This window comes from Haematobia irritans, chromosome 1, assembly GCF_050003625.1.
Source record: "Haematobia irritans isolate KBUSLIRL chromosome 1, ASM5000362v1, whole genome shotgun sequence".
Taxonomy (NCBI): Eukaryota; Metazoa; Arthropoda; class Insecta; order Diptera; family Muscidae; genus Haematobia; species Haematobia irritans.
The window spans coordinates 114,557,716-114,579,360 of NC_134397.1; the positions used below are offsets into that span (position 1 = coordinate 114,557,716).

The following is a 21,645-nucleotide window of genomic DNA, read 5'->3' on the forward strand; positions in this document are numbered from 1 at the left end:
CAATTTTGTGATTTTATATTATTAGTATAAATATTTTTAATTTTCTGAAACAGTAAATAAATTTAAATGAATTGAATTTAGTTATTTTAATTCAAACTAATATTAAATAAATTAATTAGTTTCATATTAATTAATTTTATTAAAGTATTTGTATTTAATATCTTTAAAATTATATTATTTTATTTTATTTGGATGAGTTTATTTAAATGTAATTAAATAATGTGTAATGAATTACACTTTCAACTAATCAATAATTTAAAATTATTTTTATAGCTTATGGCAAGTACTATTTTAAATTTTATTCTACTTTTATTATTTACCTAAAATATTAGTATTATTTATATAAATAAATAAATTAAATTTTGCACATTTTTTTATTAATTATAGTTAAACTCAATGTAATATATTTTACTTTAATATATTCACTTAAATTTTAAATTTAAACAAATTTATATTGATAGCCATTAATTTGAATTTAATTGTCTATTAAATAATAAAATATTGAATAATTTGTTTAAATTGTCTTGTTTGTTAAACGAATGCAATTATATTTAATTTAATTATATTAATCCAATATTAATTTCGTTTACGTGATTTTTACACCATGCAGCACTATTGCACATTTCTTTCCAAATATGAGATTCAATCTGAATATTTTATTACTACAGCTGCTAGGCCCTATTGCTTACCAAAATGTCTAATTGCAATAGATGCAATATATAGCTGATTTATTTAATACGTTTCTCTTTGTAAAGTGACAATAAAATCAATTCGGAATTATTCCCATAAATTAAGCCTAAAATCAATAAATCGATTTCAAAATAATATATATATTTTTTAATTTAATTACTTTTACTGGTAACTGATGACTTTAATAATTTAAAAGAATCTCTAAAATACTAAAACATAGCTAAGGAATTTATTAAAACCAAATCGTTTGGCTACTCGAAAACTAAAAAGATATATGCAGTAATGTATTCAACGATGTCAAATTACTATCTCTAACTAAGCTTGGTTTAATTTTGCTGTCGTTTACCATCACTTTTTTTTTGTTTTATAGCTGGTTGATGTACAGCAGCTGGTTGGCTGTTTGTTTACATTTTACATACACATACAACACCAAGCTACAATGGCCTAGCTTAGCTGCACGATAGTTAATTTAGTGTTGGCAAATTCAAGTTGGTAGTTGGTTATGGCTTCTGCTGCCAGAGGCTGCCGCCAATTGCCACAAGTTTCGCTTTAAATTGCAACAAAATTGTTCCTGTGTGACTGCCATACAAAGGGGTTGGCTGTTGTTTTTTTTTTTTTTTTTGGTTTCAGATGAATATGTAACATTTTGCACGTAAATTTGCAGTTAATTTTGTGCATGGTTGTTGTGTGTATGATTGTTTTGCTAATGTCTAGTAGTTTCTCTAATAATTATTTTCCCATTAGCCGTAGTTGTTGCATCTACACTTCAGGTGTTTTCCATTTGTGACTGAAAATCGGTATGGTATTATTTTTTGTGAGATTTCTTTTTTTGCTATAGAGTTTTGTTTAATTGTGATTCATATTTATTAAGTTTATAAATATCTGATTGTTAATCATATAAATAATTACAATTGCTGTACAACAATGTATCTAAGGACTTTTTAATGATTGACATTTTATTTAAGGGAATGACTTTGAAACTAATAACAACAATGAAGGATATTAATATCATAGACAATAGATAAGTAGATTTGAAAACAAAAGTAATTAGGATTGCAGGAAGGGAATAGGGAGTACACTCAAAAAAACAGTGACCCCACCGGTAAGGAAAATTTTGGATAATTTTAGAAACCGAATTATTAGACATAATTTTTTTTTTCACTTGTAAAAGAAAATTTCGTAGTGGGAAGAAAAACATTGGAGTTCAAAATTGCAAAAATGTATTTGGTGACATGAAGTTTATTATGGGCACAAATTTACAAATTGTAGGAAGATTAAAAAAAAATGTAATTGCTATTAAAGGCAGGTTTTTTATCTATTTTATAATCTTTACAATACAATTTTTTGTAAAGCACTATTAATTATTTGGTTTTTGAAAATTGTTTAGAATTATAACAGATTTAAAGGTATCCTACAAAACTTTCCTTTAAGTGTTCTATATATATCAAATTGACACTCCGCTTGGCTTAGAACACATACTTAAATGATTGCAGAATATTAAGCACATTTCTTTCAATATTCTTATGATGCCAGTAGAAGTTTATAGGAACTTTTTTAAAATACTTTTTCAAGAAGGTTTTGAACATGAATTTACAATATTTCATGTTACACTGGTGAAGACATTAGTTTTTGTATACAATTTTGATAAGTGCGCTTTTTAAAATTTTTTAATGAGTATAACAGATTTGAAAGTGTTATAAAACATTCTTTCAACTGTTATACAAATCAAATGAGTACTTTAGTTTTGTGAAAATATGTTCAATTATTTTAACATATTTTCAAAAAGAGGAATGAGGAGGAAAATACAGTATTTCATGTTATAGTTTAAAGTAATTAGTTTATGTATAAAATGTCGTGTTGTCCTAGCGAAAATTTTGTTTTTGAGAACATTCGAGTATAACAGTTTTGAAACAAGACATACTTTAAAGAATCGTCTGCTTTCCTTGACTAAATTTTATCTTTTTGCGAGTAAACCAATTCACAACTATTGCACAACTTTCATTTTAACTATTACACAAGGACAAATCCAATTTTTTTTCTAACTTTAGTTGACAATCGATGAATAGTACAAATTTGAGCCCATATGTTAGCAATGTTTAGTGTATAACAGCCATATATAGGAATATTCTATTATAACGCTTCTAATAAATATCAGCATAGACTCCTTTTTAGAATTAATTTTTCAGTTTTGATCTTTAGGGCATACTAAAAGGGTACATAAATATAAAATATAAATCGTGCTATTGTCTGTCAATAGGTCATGTCTTCTCACCTTTGTCAGTTCATGTTATTTTTTTTTGTGTCTTTCTTTTGACTTGGTAATATTGTGTATCTTCTTACTCAAAATAAAAGTTGAAAGAGATGAAGGAATTAAAAGGCAGACAAAATGTGGTATTTGCTAGATGTGCTCGTGATTTTCTTGCCACTATTCCAGTGTGAGCGACCGAGAAAAAAACCTATGACACCGAAGAAAAATTGTATGTCATTATTCATGGGGCGCGATATGCGTTCAAATTCATGCAGGTTTTCCCCCATTTATTTCAACTGTTTTGTGGTTTCCTTCATTATTTATATTAAATCAAAAAAAAAAACTCAATCGTCTATATTTGGAATCACCCTCAATAGCGATAATCTACTTATGAGTGAAAGTATAGTCATTTGAAGGAATTTGGAGAATGGTGTTTGTTTTGTTGTCGTCATTGCTAGACTTTTTGGTGGGAGTTGAAATAGTTTAAATTTTGTTTTGCTATTGTCGGAGGGATTTTTGCAGCAATCATTTTATCGCAGCAAGCGGTCTGCCTGGCTGAACAGTAGAAAAGACCAGTGAGCAACAAATATTGCTTAAAAAAGACTGCTGGATTCCTTAAACTTCAATGTTTATTTATTTTGACAAGTTGAAGCATTGAAATGAGCAGTCATTTAAATCATAAGTTTTGTATAGATTTTTAGGGCAAAATTTTTGTTTTATTTCAATGAAATATGTTTAAGATATTACCCAAATAGTTTAAAATTAGTTGCCCATACAAATGTTTGATGGATTTTACGGTGAGTCAATTTGGAAAATATAAACAATCTGTTTAACTTAAATAGTTCATGGTATCTTCATGTAAATGCCTTGAATTCAGTCTGAGAGAGCAATTAATTATCTATGAACGATTTTGAGTTTGATTTAATCGTTTAGGAGGATCATATGTTATTAATAAACAATTTTCTAACAAGAAGGTTATATTATAACAGTTGTTAGACTGTTATAAACTGAGAAATTTATTTCATTGACTAAAAACAATAATTAAAACGGTTTTAACTATAAAAAATATATTTTTTTTCTTTTATTGCAACACATTAAAACTCTTCCGAAGAAAATCATTTTTTCCAATTATTTTTTGTTTTAAATAAAAAAATGAATAACTTTTAGCTTTCTTCTTAAATTATAATTTTTAAATTGATAATAAAAAAAATTATTAATACTCACTTTGACCCAGATGTACTCTCTTCATCCAGGGATATATTTGTGGAGGATTTTTCTTATTGCCACTATTTTGACTACTACCCGCCTCATTGCCGCTATCACTCTCCGAATCCGAATCGCCCTCGCCGGGACTATGCATGGGGACATTTACACTATTACTGTGATTATTATTGAGATTCACACCCAGCACACCTTTATTCAATGATCTTGCCACACTTTCCACCACCGAAGAGGGTGAAAGCTTCGGTGATATATCCCTTGTTGATAAGTCCTGGGGACTGGCCAATGATTGGTTGTTGTTATTATTGGTGGAACTGTTATTATTGCCGGTGGGTGTTTGAGAATCATTGGCATATTTACAATTGATATTGCCTGTTTGTTGTTGTTGTTGTTGCGGGTGTTGTTGACCTAATTGTTGTTGCTGCTGCTGTTGTTGCTGTTGAACAACATGCTGCGCTGCTGCCGCCACCGAGGCATGTGAATTATGTTGCTGTTGTTGCTGCTGTTGCATAAGCAATCGCTGAGGTTGTAGTTGTGTATAATCAACCATTTCGGGTGGTGTAGCCTGTGATCCAGTACCGCCCGCTCCGCCACCACCTAAACTATATGCAGCTTGATTGGCATAATGGGCCTGAGGTGTATTTGGATATAGATTGGGGGCATAGGCGGCAGCGGCAGGAAAATAATCATTACCCGGTGTTGCTGCTCCTGAATTACCACTACCCGTACTACCGGCTCCAGGGCCGCCATTACTGTTGGGTGTATTAGCACTACCACTGGGATTACCAGGATGACCTTGTTGTGCATTCATTTGTTGGGGATAACATGAGGCCAAAGAGTTGACGAACTGATAGGAGGACATAGCAAAACAATCAGGATCCATTATGGTTGGTATTTGGATATGAATTGATTATAGAACTTAAGGGCCAAAAGAGTAGCCTCGATGTATTAAGAAGTAGTCACCAGGAGAACTGTAATGAAAAGATGGAGAGATTGGTTAAATTATGGGTTTACTATCAATTTAAAATTGTAACAATTTTGTAGCTTAGTTTACTTATTTTAAAATTTGTTTCGCTTAATTTTAACCTATTTCTAGTTAGTATAACACTTTTACAAACTGTTATACAACATAGAAAACTGTTATACTCCAACAAAATGGATTGTAAATTATGTCGAAAAGATTTAATGAGTTATGAGTTTTGCTAAATTATACCAAACACAAACAAAGTTATATAGTTTACAAATTAGCTTTCCTAATTCAACTAGATTGCTTGACACAATATATGTCGGATCATTTCGTCTTATTTGGATGTAAACAAATGTTAATAGGAGAGATAGAGAGTTGAAAGTAAGTTTATAAGCCAGTTATTGTTTCAAATATGTTTCTATGCGAATTAGTTTAATATAAGTATTATTTATTTTAGAAAAAGAGAGGGGAGAAACGAAAATGGCTTATAGATTTGAAAAAAGGTAGTACTTGTTCACTTATTATTTTTCTTTTATTTTTGCATCACAATTTTGTTAGAAAAAATTATCATTAAAATTGCACGAACAAATATCGCTGCTCTATTGAAACCGATTTCAAAATTGTACATCATATTTAAAAATGGGCAGCAATAGAAAATATGTTACTGTAGTCATTGGACAGATTCTTTTGTTCAACCTACATATTTGCCCTTCAAATTCCTTATGAGATTAAAATGAATACAATAGCATTTCTGCCACCGCCTTTAAATTCCAAACCATCGATATCGATGGCTAATTTTCTCTTAATGTTTATATTTACACAATAATTTTCAAGAGCACAATAGCAATTGAAGATTAAATCGCTTTTAAGGCATTGCATTTTGACCACATATTTCCATGCCCCAAAACAAGTCATAAAGAGTCAAAGCAACTAAGAGCCCTTGAAGATTCATTTTGTTCCTAAATATGAAACAGTGAGGAGAACACTTGTGAACTTCAACCAAATCAGTTTGCTGAAATCGCCCTTAAGTGTTTCTTTTATTGAACTGATAATAAAAAAAATAAAAAAATTAACAACTTAAACTTCCATGCAAATCGAATATAATTGCAAAAAATAAGTGGGGGTATATTGCAAATTTCCTTTTGCAACGCCCTTTCTCTTGGCTAAAGTGGGAGGAAAACGAAAACAGTGTTGCATATGAGAAAGAAAACGTGTAACAAGAAAGACCATCAAAAACCGGTAAAGGACATAATAATAATTTTGGGCCTTGGAAAGTGTTCCATACACACATATCACCTACATTGTCTGTTTATAAATGTAAGCCGGGCGGAAAATAAGTGGGTAGTGCTGAAAAATAAAATGCTACATGCTGATGTTTAAGCATGCTCATGCTTAAAGATATAGATTATGGTATTTTCATTTTCTATTGTTGTACTTGGAGAGGTGTCCAAGTATAAGACAAGGTCTGCAAGGTAATGTAGACAATGATGTAGGCCAACATGCAATTATTTATGGTATCAAGTGAGTTTGTTTCTTAACATCAGGGATTTTGTAGAAAATAAGCATATGTATTATATTTACTTATAATAGATAGCAGCATATCAAATGTGAATCTCCATTTTAATTCAATAGAATGATAATGCAAACACAAAAACTATTATAAATCATTATTCACAAACGGTATCTAAAAACAGATTGAATATTACCAATATGTAAAACTATAAATAATAGTTCCCTAATTTCATTGAAGTCTTAAAGTACTTGAATGTTAACTATATTACATGTTAGCCTGATACCGAAACAGGCAATTGACGTCCAAATGCATTATATCTAATTATACAATTATTTTTCGAGCTTTATGGACAGATATAGATTAAGGACCATGGTTAATAGAGCCATTGAAAAGAAAACGCCAGATACCAATCTATACACGCCTGGACTGTACATGTTCCGGTTCGGGCGAATGAACCTTTCCACAGCCTTTAGTATAGATCTGGCTGGGAGAGATAACTCAATTTTGGGCCCTTTATGCTAACTCCTTAATGTTTTTATTCTATAGGTTTTTGGTATGTTTGGTTTTCGGATCTAAATATTTGTTTGTTTTTTTTTTTTCTTAACACCATAAAATACCGCAAAAGCTACGTTTTCGTATACGTGATCTGGAAGGCAATAAAAATAACAAATATTATAAAATATTGCGCAATTGTATTCTTCCAATAATTTTCCCAGCCTATAAAAACTTTAACAATTTCATATATTTAGACGCGTCATAAAAATGATCTCAATCTGAATTGAGTAGAGATGAAATCAGATTAATGTCACAATTTTGAAAACTGTCATAAGTATGAAAATCTGTTATCACACGAGATAAAATCTTGAGTTTTTGTTTAATTATCTTCATTGTTTGGTAGACAGTTTCTGAGGTACACAACTTTTTTTTCAAATATACTATTTATAAATACTTGAATACCAAATTCTATGTACTAAGCTTCATGTTTTATTTCTAACAAGTGCAGATGTATAATGCTTTCAAATGCGTGGAAAAGGTTGATGACTTCCACACAACTGACAATTATTTGAAAACCACATAATCCAAAACGTGAATAATAAAGTAAAGAAAGTATAACAGTTTCACAATCGTAATAAAATAATTGAGAACTTTTAATATCATTGAAAATGTCATTTGTGTTGACTTCTCTTTCTTATAATTTTTTACTATTTAATATATTATTATAGGTTAGGTTAGTAGGAAAGTTTTTCACCTACATTAAGACTTTTATGAAAAACAAAATAACTTCCACCGTATATAGTTTAGCTTCCCACCAAAAAAATTTGGAAGTTCTTCCAAAGGCACAAGCACTTCCAGAAGAGACATTCCCAACGATGTTCTTTATTTTAACTACCCAGGAAGTTCTTTTAATTCAATTTTTTATAACTTGGTTTTTTCGTACTTTTAATGGATAATTTTAACTTTTTTGTTTCAAATAGGTTAAAAATAGACTACGAATTCATAAAATGGTACAAACCATTTAAATTTTGTCGACAAAAATGCTAAATCCAATCTGAAAAAATTGTGAATTTTCGAAAATATTTGAGGTCAAGCGTTTCCGACAAGCGTTAGAATCCAGTAAAAATTATAAAAAGTTATAAAAATTATTTATTTGACAAAATATCACAGAATTTTTTAATTTACATCCAAAACATTGAATTCGGATCACACCTAAAGAAGTGATGCAAATTCAGAGCAACGGCTGTTGAAATGGAGGACTTCCGTCCTATGACAAGCCCATGTTAAATTCATCGCTTCTGCGTCAATTTTGCACCACTTCCGGATCCAAAAAAGAACATTTTCATTACTTTTTTGGCGACGCTTTTTTTGCAGGGTTATGTTAGTGCAACAATACAAGAACATATTTGAAGTGTACTCATGAGTATTCCAGAAAACAAATAGGAAACCATCTCCGTTTATTATATAAGTGAACGCAAAAAAAAACACAATAACTACACGGAACATACGACCGACATTTTTTGAAAATGAACAAAAAAATGCAAACCACAAATGAAAACGACAGCTATGCAATGTAAAATGTTAAAGAGTTCAAGTCAAACACTGGCCAGATAGTAAAATGCAATGACGAAAACAAAGCACGTGAAACCCATAATTTTCTGAACCAATGGGCAATTTAACCCTATAGCAAAAATAAAAAAAAAAATCGTGAAAAATCTCAAAAAGGGAATGGAGAATAATGCTTGTACATGAAAATTCCCTAAAATTAGTACAAGAATAATTAATTTTTTTTTTGCATATACAAATTTAAATATTTTCTATAACAAAACCTGCGAAATTTTGTTAGATTTCTAAAAAAAAAATATTTAATTACTTAATTTTTTCTTTGATTATAATGGAATTCTAGAGTATTTGAATCTGAAAAAATATATTTTAAAGCAAAACTGGCATTCCTTTCTTCAAGAAATGTAATTGGAAAACTTGATTAGCTTTGTCGAAATTATATTTAAAGTCTAAAATTTACGTTTTGCGTCTTTAAAATCCCTATGTGTTTTTTATCAGTGTGGTTTCTTGCTTCCATTTCATACAGAAGTGCCTTTTTGCGAATACTAAAAAATCAATATAACCGCTTAACTAAAACACAATAACAGGCTTGTATGGAGCGAATAAACTCCACAACAAAAATCCTAAAAAATGCTCGAGGTAAGGAAAAGCGATTTTGAAAATGGCACGTTGTTATGGCCGCTGCTGCTTTTACTCTTTTTTTTTGTTCTTAACATTTGCAGTTGATGTCTTGTGGCAAAAGGTTTTTGACCTGTTTTATTTTTTGAGTCTACATTGCAATTACGTAACCTGTATAGGTATTTATTTAGTTTTCGTAGAGACCATGAAGGTGGTTGGACACTCTAACGAAGCTTATATTGTCTGCAAATTTAAGGTCAAAATCAGAGGCGTTATAGAGGCTAGTATTTGAGGTTATTTTGTTATTTTCTTGAGATTAAGAATGGAATAAATTAAGTGAAATTAAGGATTTTAATATAGCGTTTGGTTTGATGTTTGCTCCCCACTATTAAGCATAGGTAGCTAATTGGCTTATTTTCAATACTTGTAATTTCTATTTACTGGGGTTTGGTGTTTATTGACTGAAAAGCGTTTTGAAGAAATTTAAATGGAATAGTGAACACACAAAGAAAAATTCTTTAAGATGTAGGTAATGATATATTTTCATTGACATAATGAAAAATTTTACATTCAAATAATAAAAACGTTTGTTAATTGCTTTGTACAATGTTACAGAAATACCAGAGTTGCATCAATATGTGTTCGAAAATACAAAGATTTCGTAGTTATTCTGCGCGATTGAGTTTTATATGGAGTATACAATTTTTTTTTCGCACAGAAACGAGTTCTTAGCACTAGGCTAATAGTACGAAATATTTCGTTGTTTAACTATTTCAATGAAAAGTTTCTTTGAATATAAACATTTTTTTATTGGCTCAATTTTAATGACACATTTCGTAATTGGTATCAGTTTAGACATTTTTATTTTTTGGGTATTTTTTTTTTAAATTGATTGAAAACATTTCTATGTGGTTTTGTTACTGTATAATTGTAAGATGAATGCTAATGAAGCCTAAGAAGTTAGAATAAATCAAGATATTATAGAAAAGTGTCGTAATTAGTTAAGATATATAACAGTTTCAAAACTATTATATATGGCTCAATATAACTATTTATATTTAAAATGATCAATTTTATTTTTATTTGTTCAATATTTATCTAGTGACCTTTGGCTTTATATAAAGTAGAATACATACTTTCAGAACTGTTATAATTTCTATAAAGTTATCTAAACGCATTTAATATTGTTTATATTATCCAAAAATAAAATGCAAAAATACTTGTTATAAGAAAACAAGTATATACGGCCGTAAGTTCGGCCAGGCCGAATCTTATGTACCCTCCACTATGGATTGCGTAGAAACTTCTGCGAAAGACTGCCATCCACAATCGAATAACTTGCGTTGTCGTAATACTTACCGATGGCACGGTATCTTAAAACTTCTTAACATCGTTTTCTAAATTGTGAGTTAGTCCATACGTGGTATATATTAGACAAAAAAGTTATGTATAGATAAGTCTACAAATAATTACGAATCGATATGGACTTTGTGAACGATACGTACACACAAAAAAATTTTTTTCTAATTCAATCACGAAATTAATTGATCCAATTAATTTTTTAATTGAAATGTCTTCAATCACGAAAATGATAGTATCAATCACAGTTTTAATTGGTCATAGAAAAAATTCTTGATTAAAATATTAATTGATTTCATTAGTAAATTTCAATTAATTTTTTAATTGATTCAATTAAAAATTTAATTGATGTTGATAGCCAAACTCAATTAATTTTTTAATTAAGAAATGTAACTATTTTCAATTATTTTCTGAATTGGTTTTTATTTGGATTAACAATTGATTGTTTGAAATACATTTTTAATTAAAAATTAAAAAATATTCATCACTTTCTTTAACTGACTTAGTCTTCCGAATTTGATTAAAAAGTTAATTGTATCAATTAATGTTTTAATTAAAAATTTTTAAATTTTCAATCATCGACTTAATTGACTTAATATTTCTATCTTGATTAAAAAGTTATTTGTATCAATTAATTTATTAATTGAAATTTTTTTCAACTTCAATTAACTTTTTAATTGGAAATATTTTGGTGATATTTTTTTCTGTGTAGAGAGCCAGAATTGAAATATGGGGGTCGCTTATGTGGGGGCTACAATTATGAACTTGATATGGACCAATTTTTGTGTGATTGGGGATCGATTTATCTGAGGGCTATATATAACTATATATGTTAACTGCCATATGCTAGCACAATGTACCAAATTTCATCTAACTCGGATGAAATTTGCTCCTCCAAGAGACTCTAAAACCAAATCTCGGGATCGGTTTATATGGGAGCTATATATGATTATGGACTGATATGGACCACTTTTGGCATGGTTGTTAAATATCATACACAAACACGTACTAAATTTCAACCAGATCGGATGATTTTTTCTTCTCCAAGAGGCTCCGAAACCAAATGGGTTTATATGGGGCTATATATAATTATGGACTGATATGAACCAATTCCTGCATGGTTGTTGGATACCATATACTAACATCACGTACCAAATTTCAACCTAATCTGATGAATTTTGCTCTTAAAAGGGGCTCCGGAGGTCAAATCTGGGCATCGGTTTATATGGGGGCTATACATAATTATGGACCGATTTCGACCAATTTTTCCATCGGTGTTTGAGGCCATATATTAACACCACGTACCAAATTTCAACTGAATCAGATGAATTTTGGTCTTCCAAGAGGCTCCGGAGGTCAAATCTGGGGATCGGTTTATATGGGGGCTATATATAATTATGCATCGATGTGGACCAATTTTTGCATGATTATTAGAGACCATAAACCAACACCATGTCCCAAATTTCAGCCGGATCGGATGAAATTTGCTTCTCTTAGAGGCCCCGCAAGCCAAATCTGGGGATCGGTTTATATGGGGGCTATATATAATTATGCATCGATGTGGACCAATTTTTGCATGATTATTAGAGACCATATACCAACACCATGTCCCAAATTTCAGCCGGATCGGATGAAATTTGGTTCTCTTAGAGGCCCCGCAAGCCAAATCTGGGGATCGGTTTATATGGGGGCTATATATAATTATGCATCGATGTGGACCAATTTTTGCATGATTATTAGAGACCATATACCAACACCATGTCCCAAATTTCAGCCGGATCGGATGAAATTTGCTTCTCTTAGAGGCCGCACAAGCCAAATCTGGGGATCGGTTTATATGGGGGCTATATAAAATTATGGACCGATGTGGACCAATTTTTGCACGGTTATTAGAGACCCTATACGTACACCATGTACCAAATTTCGGCCGGATCGGATGAAATTTGCTTCTCTTAGAGGATTCGCAAGCTAAATTTGGGGGTCCGTTTATATGGGGGCTATACGTAAAAGTGGATCGATATGGCCCATTTGCAATATCATCCGACCTACATCAATAACAACTACTTGTGCCAAGTTTCAAGTCGATACCTTATTTTGTTCGGAAGTTAGCGTGATTTCAACAGACGGATGGACGGGTGGACATGCTTAGATCGACTCAGAATTTCACCACGACTCAGAATATATATACTTTATGGGGTCTTAGAGTAATATTTCGATGTGTTACAAACGGAATGACAAAGTTAATATACCCCCATCCTATGGTGGAGGGTATAAAAATTAAGAGATTGCAAAAACTAAGATGGTATCTCATATTTGCTAACTTCTTTGTAATAGAAATGGTTTGTCTAATAAGTGCAAAATAAGAGACCCTTGCAGCCTTCGCCAATAAAGGAATTGTTTAAAGGAATTGGTACCAGTGGGGTATGTGGACCCTCGCGGAAGAGGAAATCCAAGATTAAGCCATATTATGAGTTCTATTTTATACATTGTTCTAAAGGATATCTTTACCGTAGAAATTAATAAAGTTTCTCTGATAAAATCTTAGGAGAGAAAGACAAATGTCTAATAACACCATCTATGGGAAAAATAATAAATTTATTTTTACTACACTCAAAATTGGTAAAAAATTATAAACAACACATATATTGAAATTTAATAAACAGCACATAAAATTAAAATAATGCGTTCGTTTGAAAAACGATTTATGGTTAAATAAAGACCAAACGAAAGATGTTTGACAGTAAAAAATACGAAATGTGCGTTAGCTGTTTAAATCAATGTTGCCAAAATTATAATAGTAAACAAATCAAAATTGTTTCTTTATTAATAAAGTTTATAAAGAGGTATTAAAGTAAGTCCAAACGTCGAAACTTATAGTAAGAAAGGAATTCAATTGTGATAAAATTACCTACAACATGTAACAAATTTTAGTTGTGACAAAATCAACGAAAACATGTTAAAAAACCTTTTTTTGTTTTTTGTTTATATTCATAATTTATTTTGTAATAAATAAATAAATGTTATTTTTTTATATTTTATGTAGATGCTATTTATATTAGAAATCAATTTCTAAATCCTCTTTGAAATCTAAATTTAGTATTATTTTTGGTCGCCATGAATTCTAAATAAAAAACTAAGAAAAAATCCAATCCCAAACCTGATAGAATAACAGAAATATTGCAGTTTCTCTTATATCATTTCGCCATCTGATCCAAAGCTTTAACTGAACCAAAACCAATAAATACGAAAACTCATCGGCAACAAGATCAACAATGAACTTTTATTCAGCCATAAATTATATGGGTGCATATTGTCGTATAGCTTATGAGACGGGCAATTTGTTGGTTAGCTGTTTAAAATAAAATATTGCCGGATAGCATAGAGTATATAGCTATAGATCTTTGGCATTATACGATGATAAGAGACTGCGGGTGGGGAGGTGACTCTTTTGGTTGAAATGTGTTAAATATTTTTGGTTAATTTGTTGTTGTCTCTCCTAAATACCAAAATGACATGCAGTTCAATTGGTGTTAATTAAATCCATGAATATTTAAGAATATCCCAAAAGAGTAGCAGCATCCGAAATAAATTACAAACGAAGAGAAGAGCAAATTTAAAAAATAAAAAAATACAACAACAAAGCGAAAATCGCTTAACAAGTAGAAATTCATTTCATTTTGGCATTTTCGTATTCAAAAAAAGTCATTGAAGCATTTCATTAGAGTAGCAATAGAAGCATCATCAACATCATCATCGTCATCATAAAGATCGCCTCTCTTATTTTCTACAATTTCAATTCATTTTCTGTTTTTTTTTTTTTTTTGATCATGTGTTTAGAAATTTGTTGCTGTCTGTCTGCCGGTTTGGCATTTCGCTGTTAATGCTATTAGACTGGGAGTGTTGCTCTGTTTTTTTGTGAACGTATTGTATGCTTGTTTGGTCGCCGCCGCCACCGATGAGTATGATGATCACAATGATTGTCGTTTTAAGAAAGCCCATAAATTATAACAATTCTTTGGCTACTTTCAAATGTGACACATGCGGCATTGCAAGACCATATGATAGACGCGTATAGAGACAAAAACGAAAAATTAAGAATTTCCACACAATACAATATTGTTAAGAAAACAAACAAAAATTTCTCTAGAACGCAACGAAAAGTAAAAAACTAGTTACGATTTTTCTGTAGAACGCAAAGAAAAGTAAGAAATTTTAGGTCCGATGTTTCTGCAGAACGCAAAGAAAAGTACGTATGTTTAAATCCGATTTTTTTTTAAGATCTCGCAGAAAGGTAAGGCATTTTAGTTCTGATTTTTTTCTAAAGTCTGGGGTTTTGTCTTTTTTCCTTTTTTATTAGAGAATTTCAAATTTTGTTATTGTAATCAATAATAATTTAAATATAACAATGATGTTAAACAATTAAATATGATTGACGTTTAAGTTAAAATGTGATTGATGATACAAAAGAGAAGCATAATGATAAACACCATGACAGTTTGATATCTGTTATACAATACAATATAACACTTTTATAACTGTTATACCCTATCAATTTAAGATAAAGGTATACAAGAAAAAGATTTTTAATGTATTAAGCCGTTTTCTTTTTTATACATAAACAACTATTGGAATTATTGGTATACTATTGTATTTATGGCATATACATTTTATTTCTTTTTATTGTTTTATTTTTCATTAAACGTCTACGAAAACCTATATCATCAATGCTTGCAATATATAAATGAGGCCATACAGAAATAATATCTGACAAATTTGAAATTATTACTCAGCGAAACCACTCAGAAGTGGCATGATCGCTTAATTTTTGTCCACATTTAGGAGGTGTCCAGTTATGAGAGGTTCATTTCAATTTGTTTTGAGAAGTGTCCGGTTTTAAGAGTGTTCAAGCTTGAGACAGTTCATTGTAATGAAATTCAAGTGAAAAATGCCCTACTGTTTTAAAATACATATACAAAATTTCATTCCTGTCGGAAAAACATGATTTTTTTTATAGAGGTATAGTAGTTTCATATTGCTATTTAGCCATGTTTTGAGGCAGTTTTTTTCGATAACAAGTAATCGTTTAGTGAAAAATTAAATTTTATAGAACAAATAATAGCATCTATTATAGTCTGTCATAATATAGAATTTATTTGAATCATAAAATTTTACTAAATTCGAATTTTCTTATTTTGTGGGAGTTTTCCTAAGATTTCTTAATTTTATAAAAAATGTGCCATTCATGAGTTCCCGGTGGGGCTACAAAAATTAATTCTATCTTATTTGTTCCAAAATACAAAAAATTTTAAGTAAGAAAAAATTTATTAAATCTGATAAATTTTCCTTAATTTGTCGAAAAATATTTATTTATACTATTTAAATAAATATTTTTATTTTATATTATCTTTTAATTTTTTCTATTTTATCATTTTTATTTTATTATTTTATCCTACGAATAAGAAGGTATTTGCTTCTTATTGAATTCGTAATTATTTATTAAAATCTTCTAGGTGAAGAAAATTCTATTGAAATTAGAAAGTGGTGGAGGGTTAGTTTCATAAAAGGCCATGAGGCAGGTATAACGATATTCCTAGTATTTTATCTCTCTACTTTCTTTAGTTTCCTTGATGATGGGAATTTAATTGTATGCCATTCAACAAAATCCTCCTTTTGGTGACTTATTCCCAATATAAATTAGGGAATTGAGTTGTGTGCCATTTTAATAGTCGTAAATCAAATACAAAAATCGACATTTGAAATGGGTTAGGGGGGGGGGGGGGGGGCAGAAGAAAATTCTTTTGTTTTTCGGTTTTTGTCAACTGACTAAGAGGGAGAGAATGTAAATTACAAGCATATTGTTTAGAAAGATTTCTATCATTTAAATAAGTGGTCTTATATTTAGATTTGGTGGCATTTGACATATATGATTTTGAATTTTACGATGAAGAAAATGAAAATTAAAATATAAGACGACATAGAAATTTTAATCAATTAAAATAAATATTAAACAAAAGTTATTTAAATAGGGAAAAGTAGTCAATTAATTAAAAGTAGGATAAATTGTTTGAATGGCGTTCGTTTCAGTATTTCTTCGATTAAAGTTAAAATTGAATTTACGTATAGGGCTAGATTGACTCGAGTTGATTTTGAGTCGATCTGTATGTATTTTATGCACATCAAAATTATTATACCCTATGTGGTTAAATAATATTAGTAATCAATTAAATTAATTGATTTAAATAAGTTCGTTAAACACACTCTCGAACTTAGTACTCACCTTAAGACACAAATAAACCTCTATTGGATCCTCTTAAGCTCTCAAATTCACCAAACAATCCTAATCGCTAAGCTACATTTCACCATGTATCCGTATTAAAACTATTGTGGTATATCTTTTTTGATGGCTGTCATCCCCATGATACATCCTACTTTCCCTGTACTCGTATAAAAACAATGGATGCACACATACAAATTATGATTTCATAATGGCTTAAGGTTATATGGGATTTGTTTTTGTAAAATCATGCTCAGCCATAATTTCTCCATTATGATTTCATATCTTCAAGTACAACTTCATAGAATGTAGGCAGTAGGTAAACAATATTTGAACTGTCATAATTTTTTGTTTTTTGTTATGGGTGAAATATCATCCCTCTCACCTAGATGGTATAGAAAACAACAAACATCAATATCCTCATCATCATAACCATAGTAGACACTAGGAACCATTCCCTTTCTCTTGTCGGATGATGATTATGATGGCGTGGTGGTGGTGGCATGTAGTCATAAATCATAATTTTTCCAATATGTTTGAGCCTTGTCAACATGGGCGTTAACGATTCTTTTTTTAGACTACAGCAAAAAAAAAAATATGAAATTCCTTTGCTGAATGTATTTCGTTGTTGTGTATGGTGTAAAAATAAAATCACATACAAAACACAAACAAACAAACCAAAATGCCATTTAAAATTACAATTGTGTATAAAGTCTCCGAAGAAAAATATGAAACGCCATAATCCAAAGTCTGCCAGCAGCATGGAGAAAGAAAAAGGTATATGCGCACGCGCAACTGCATTACAGCCCCATGTCTTATGTTCTACACACGTGAGAGCAACTCAATGAGAACATTGGGTTTTTGTTTCACGCATTTCTGTACGTATGAGTATGTGTGTAATATAGGCCATATAAATACCCCCATTAAAAAGTCATAAAAATGTTGTAATCACCTCATAAAAAGTACAAGTCATAAATTGTCATTTTGTACGTGCGGTTTTAGAGTACTATTGTTGTTGTTTTTTTGTGGTTTTCTGTGATCCTTCATATGTCATTGCTACAATATGCTTTTAGTTGTTTTTGCTGGGATTAAAAAAAATGGTTCTCATAATTTGTATTTGTTTTTTTTCTTATCCCATATTTGTTGGTTTTTGTATGATGAGATTTTAAAAATCTTCACTATTGATGTGTTACTAATGGCGACGAGACACCAGTATGGCCAATGTGGCGGTTTCATATGAGGATTCAATTCAAGTTATTAATGGATTGGTAGAGTTTACTTGTTATTAAACCAAAATAGAGTGATCCCTCCAGGGAACTAAAACCAATTTAACTTTATGAACTAGAAACGAGCAAGAAATGTATAGACAAATGAAACAAACAGATTAACTTGAAAATACTGTGATATGGCAAAGTGTTGTCGTTGGGCCACATTAGTGGCAAAATTTTAACTTTTTTCAAGCGGCGATACTTTGGTTCCAATTTTTTGTTATGCCACAAAATAATATATATTTTTCATTTTTATTCCAATACTATATTGGTGAACACGGGTACGTCCTAAAAGTATGCAATGTTTCGCAATTAAAATTATCGACAATTCAGAAATACCAATGCCGAGGAGTAATTTTTTATTATGGAGATTCCTAATATGGAGATATCTAAAATTAAAAAAATTAAAAGAAAGGTTACTTGGATCTTAAAATTTTTAATCTTCACTTAAGAATTTTTGCATTCTATTTAAATTGTACACACTCAAAACTAAATCGCTTCTGTAACATATACCCAAATAAGCATATAAATTTTCAAGATTGGTCCAAACAAAATATTGTTTGTATTGTTCAAACATATTATATTTCACCTTAGGCATACACTCGTAGAAAACTTGCAGCATACTCTCTCAATCCCTCTTTCTAAACACATATATGTTTATAGGCTATTTCTAAATTAATATATGTTTGCATCCAAACATATTATATTTACAAAAATTTTATATACCAAACATAATATGTTCTAACATATTAACATATATGTCCCAAACATGATATGCTAGTTTATGAACAACATATGCTTGCATTTAAAAATATTGTGTTAAAAAAATCTGTGTTCCAAACATATATTTTTTACACCCAAACATATGAAAAACAGTCTTTTTCGTCCGTACAGATATAGTTAAGGAAACAACCCAACTTTAAATTTGATTGCTTAGGTTGACAAAAATATTTTCACAACAGCAACGCAGTAAAGCATTATTAATCTGATCTAACATATTCTTTTTATAAAGGTCTAAGACTTCCAAAACAAAATTAATTATATATTTCCATTGCTCACAATTCACAATAACAATACTTCGCCTATCATCTGTCGACATTATTGTGTTTATACGCGTAAGTAGTAAGTATCATAATTTTTGGGATAATTTCGCAGAATTCAACACCTTATTTCCATTAAAAAAAACCTGCAACGCTTCTCTATCTTTAAAGATAGTTGACAACACTCTTCAAAGAAAATGTTCAATATATTTTTATATAATATGGGTGTGAAAATATGGGCCATAACCATTGGTGGTGGCCTTGTATCTTTTTCTTTCCTGAATATGACAATTATGATTGTTTTTATTGCTTATCATACTGTTAGCCCTATTGTCCTTTGTCCTTTTTTCCATCTTCTGGTTACCATACAACACATAAACATTTAGAGATATGATTGTTGCAGCGGCCGGTTTGAATGTTGCCTCATATATCATGGCTCACTTTCTTTATCTGGGCATTTTCAAGTGGGCTTGTTATGTAATAATTATGAAAATGATAATTACTATTTATTGTTTTTTTCCTGGTTGTGCGTTTTTTTTTGCTGCTTTTGTTATATTTGTGTTGCGGTTAGTTTGTGGTAGGGTGTATCTTCCGTTTAATTTGTTTTTATTTTTTCTCTCTCATTTTCGAGGTCAAAGCAAACCACTCATGCTGTTTAACAGCAGTAGTAGTAGTAGTAGTGTGGTGATATGACTTTGAGATGAGTTGGGTGTTGAGTGTATGAGGTGGGCCTAGGGTGAGATACTAAAGATATTTCATACATTGATGATTTATGACATTATCTTTATGGGCCTAATATAGTACGATGGTTAGGTTGTTTGTTTATTATTTTTGTTGTTTTTTTGTATAGTTTTATTGTCATCTTGGTGTTGTAAGAAATTGTTGATGTTTCTTTTCTTTCTAGCAAATTGTTTTTGTAAATATCAATGAAAGTTGAGTGAGTCAAAATAAGGCTGTGGTGATATTGTAGTAGTTGTAGTATTTGTTGATTGCCGTTGTGGCTTCTGTTGAGACTGTGTTTTTTGTTGTTTTATAAGTAACATATAGTGCGCCCCCTGTAGGATGTGAATAGTGATAAGTGATTTATGAGGTGTGGGTATTTGAAACTCGTTAGATATGTAGGTATGCTTGTTGCGAGGGGGAGATGATTAAAAATGAGTGAAAAAATAACATTTACAGCAATTAGCTTTAGATTTATTTTCGATGGTGGAGGGGATTAAAAACGCAATTCTAAATCCTTTTATACACTAAAAAATGGTACTTTAAAAGAAATAAAAAACTTTAATAAAAAAATAAAAATTAAAGCTCATCAAACAATTTTCAACTTCCAACCAAACAGAGAGATATTTTTGAAGTGATGTAAAATCGCATTAGAAGAAATGAATTTTACATGGGTATGTCATACGGGGAAGGCATCTTTTTACACAGAAAAAAGTGAACTCTTTTATAGGTAAAAATATGTAAAAAATTAAACAAAATTATTAAAATTATTAAAATTAAATAATGTGTTGTTAAAAAACGAAAATTTATTAAAATTTTTTACCTACGATTTAAATTTCTCGTAAACAAACTAAAAAGCATTTGCGTCAAATTATTACAACCCTTTATAACATTTTTATTATTTTTGAGAAGTGCATGAAAATTTTCGCCAGCTTTAGTTGCCATTGAATTTATTTGTACGGTCCTTAAAATTTATACTCATGCTTTTCTTTTTTTTTTTAAATATATTGGAATAAAGAACGTTTTATTGGGCTGGGGAACATTTCCTTAAAAATTAAGAAAACTTAAGTTAAACCAAAATATTTTTTCCCATAAAAATAAGTTTATTTTGGCGTCGGTTTAACAACGAAATTTAAATATTCGCTTTGTAAATTTTGTAAATATTTGTAAATATTCGCTTCATACACTTCGCATTCAATTTTCAGATGTAATGCTTCGGATTTCACTTAAAAGATAAGAACCAACTTAAACATATTAAACTTGCACATTTCCTTTTCTGTCTAAGGTAAGGTATACTACGTATAAAAGAGTTTTATTCCATTGTAGCTGGAGGATCCCACCCTCTTCAGGGATGTTAGGTTTGTTGCAAATATTCTTAAGTTTATTTTTAATTGTACGTAATTTTTCTATTTTTTAACAGATTTAATAGAATTTAAATTAAACAAAAAGTTATTTCCTCAAGTAAATGTAGCGTATTTTACCTTTGGAATTTAGTTTTTAATATAATTTACAGCTCTTTTAAAGCGTTTAAAAAAATGTTACTAAAATTAAATAAAAATAAAGAACGATTTCACCTAAATTCGATAAATAAGAAACCTTTTTTAAGAATATTTATAATTCATAATCAGTCTAAAACATTTAAATACAAATAAATTAAACATAAATATAG

The 21,645-nt window shown here is 30.0% G+C and overlaps 1 protein-coding gene across 1 annotated transcript in view; it reads right to left on the reverse strand.

The window, feature by feature from the left end:
* The window catches only part of Scr (homeobox sex combs reduced), a 104,538-nt gene that overhangs the window by 71,319 nt on the left and 11,574 nt on the right, over positions 1 to 21,645 (reverse strand). Inside the window, exon 2 of the mRNA XM_075291463.1 lies at positions 4,163 to 5,130. Within this exon, the coding sequence (XP_075147578.1) occupies positions 4,163 to 5,042 (880 nt within the window). The 5' untranslated portion in view covers positions 5,043 to 5,130. The remainder of the gene's footprint in view (positions 1 to 4,162; positions 5,131 to 21,645) is intronic.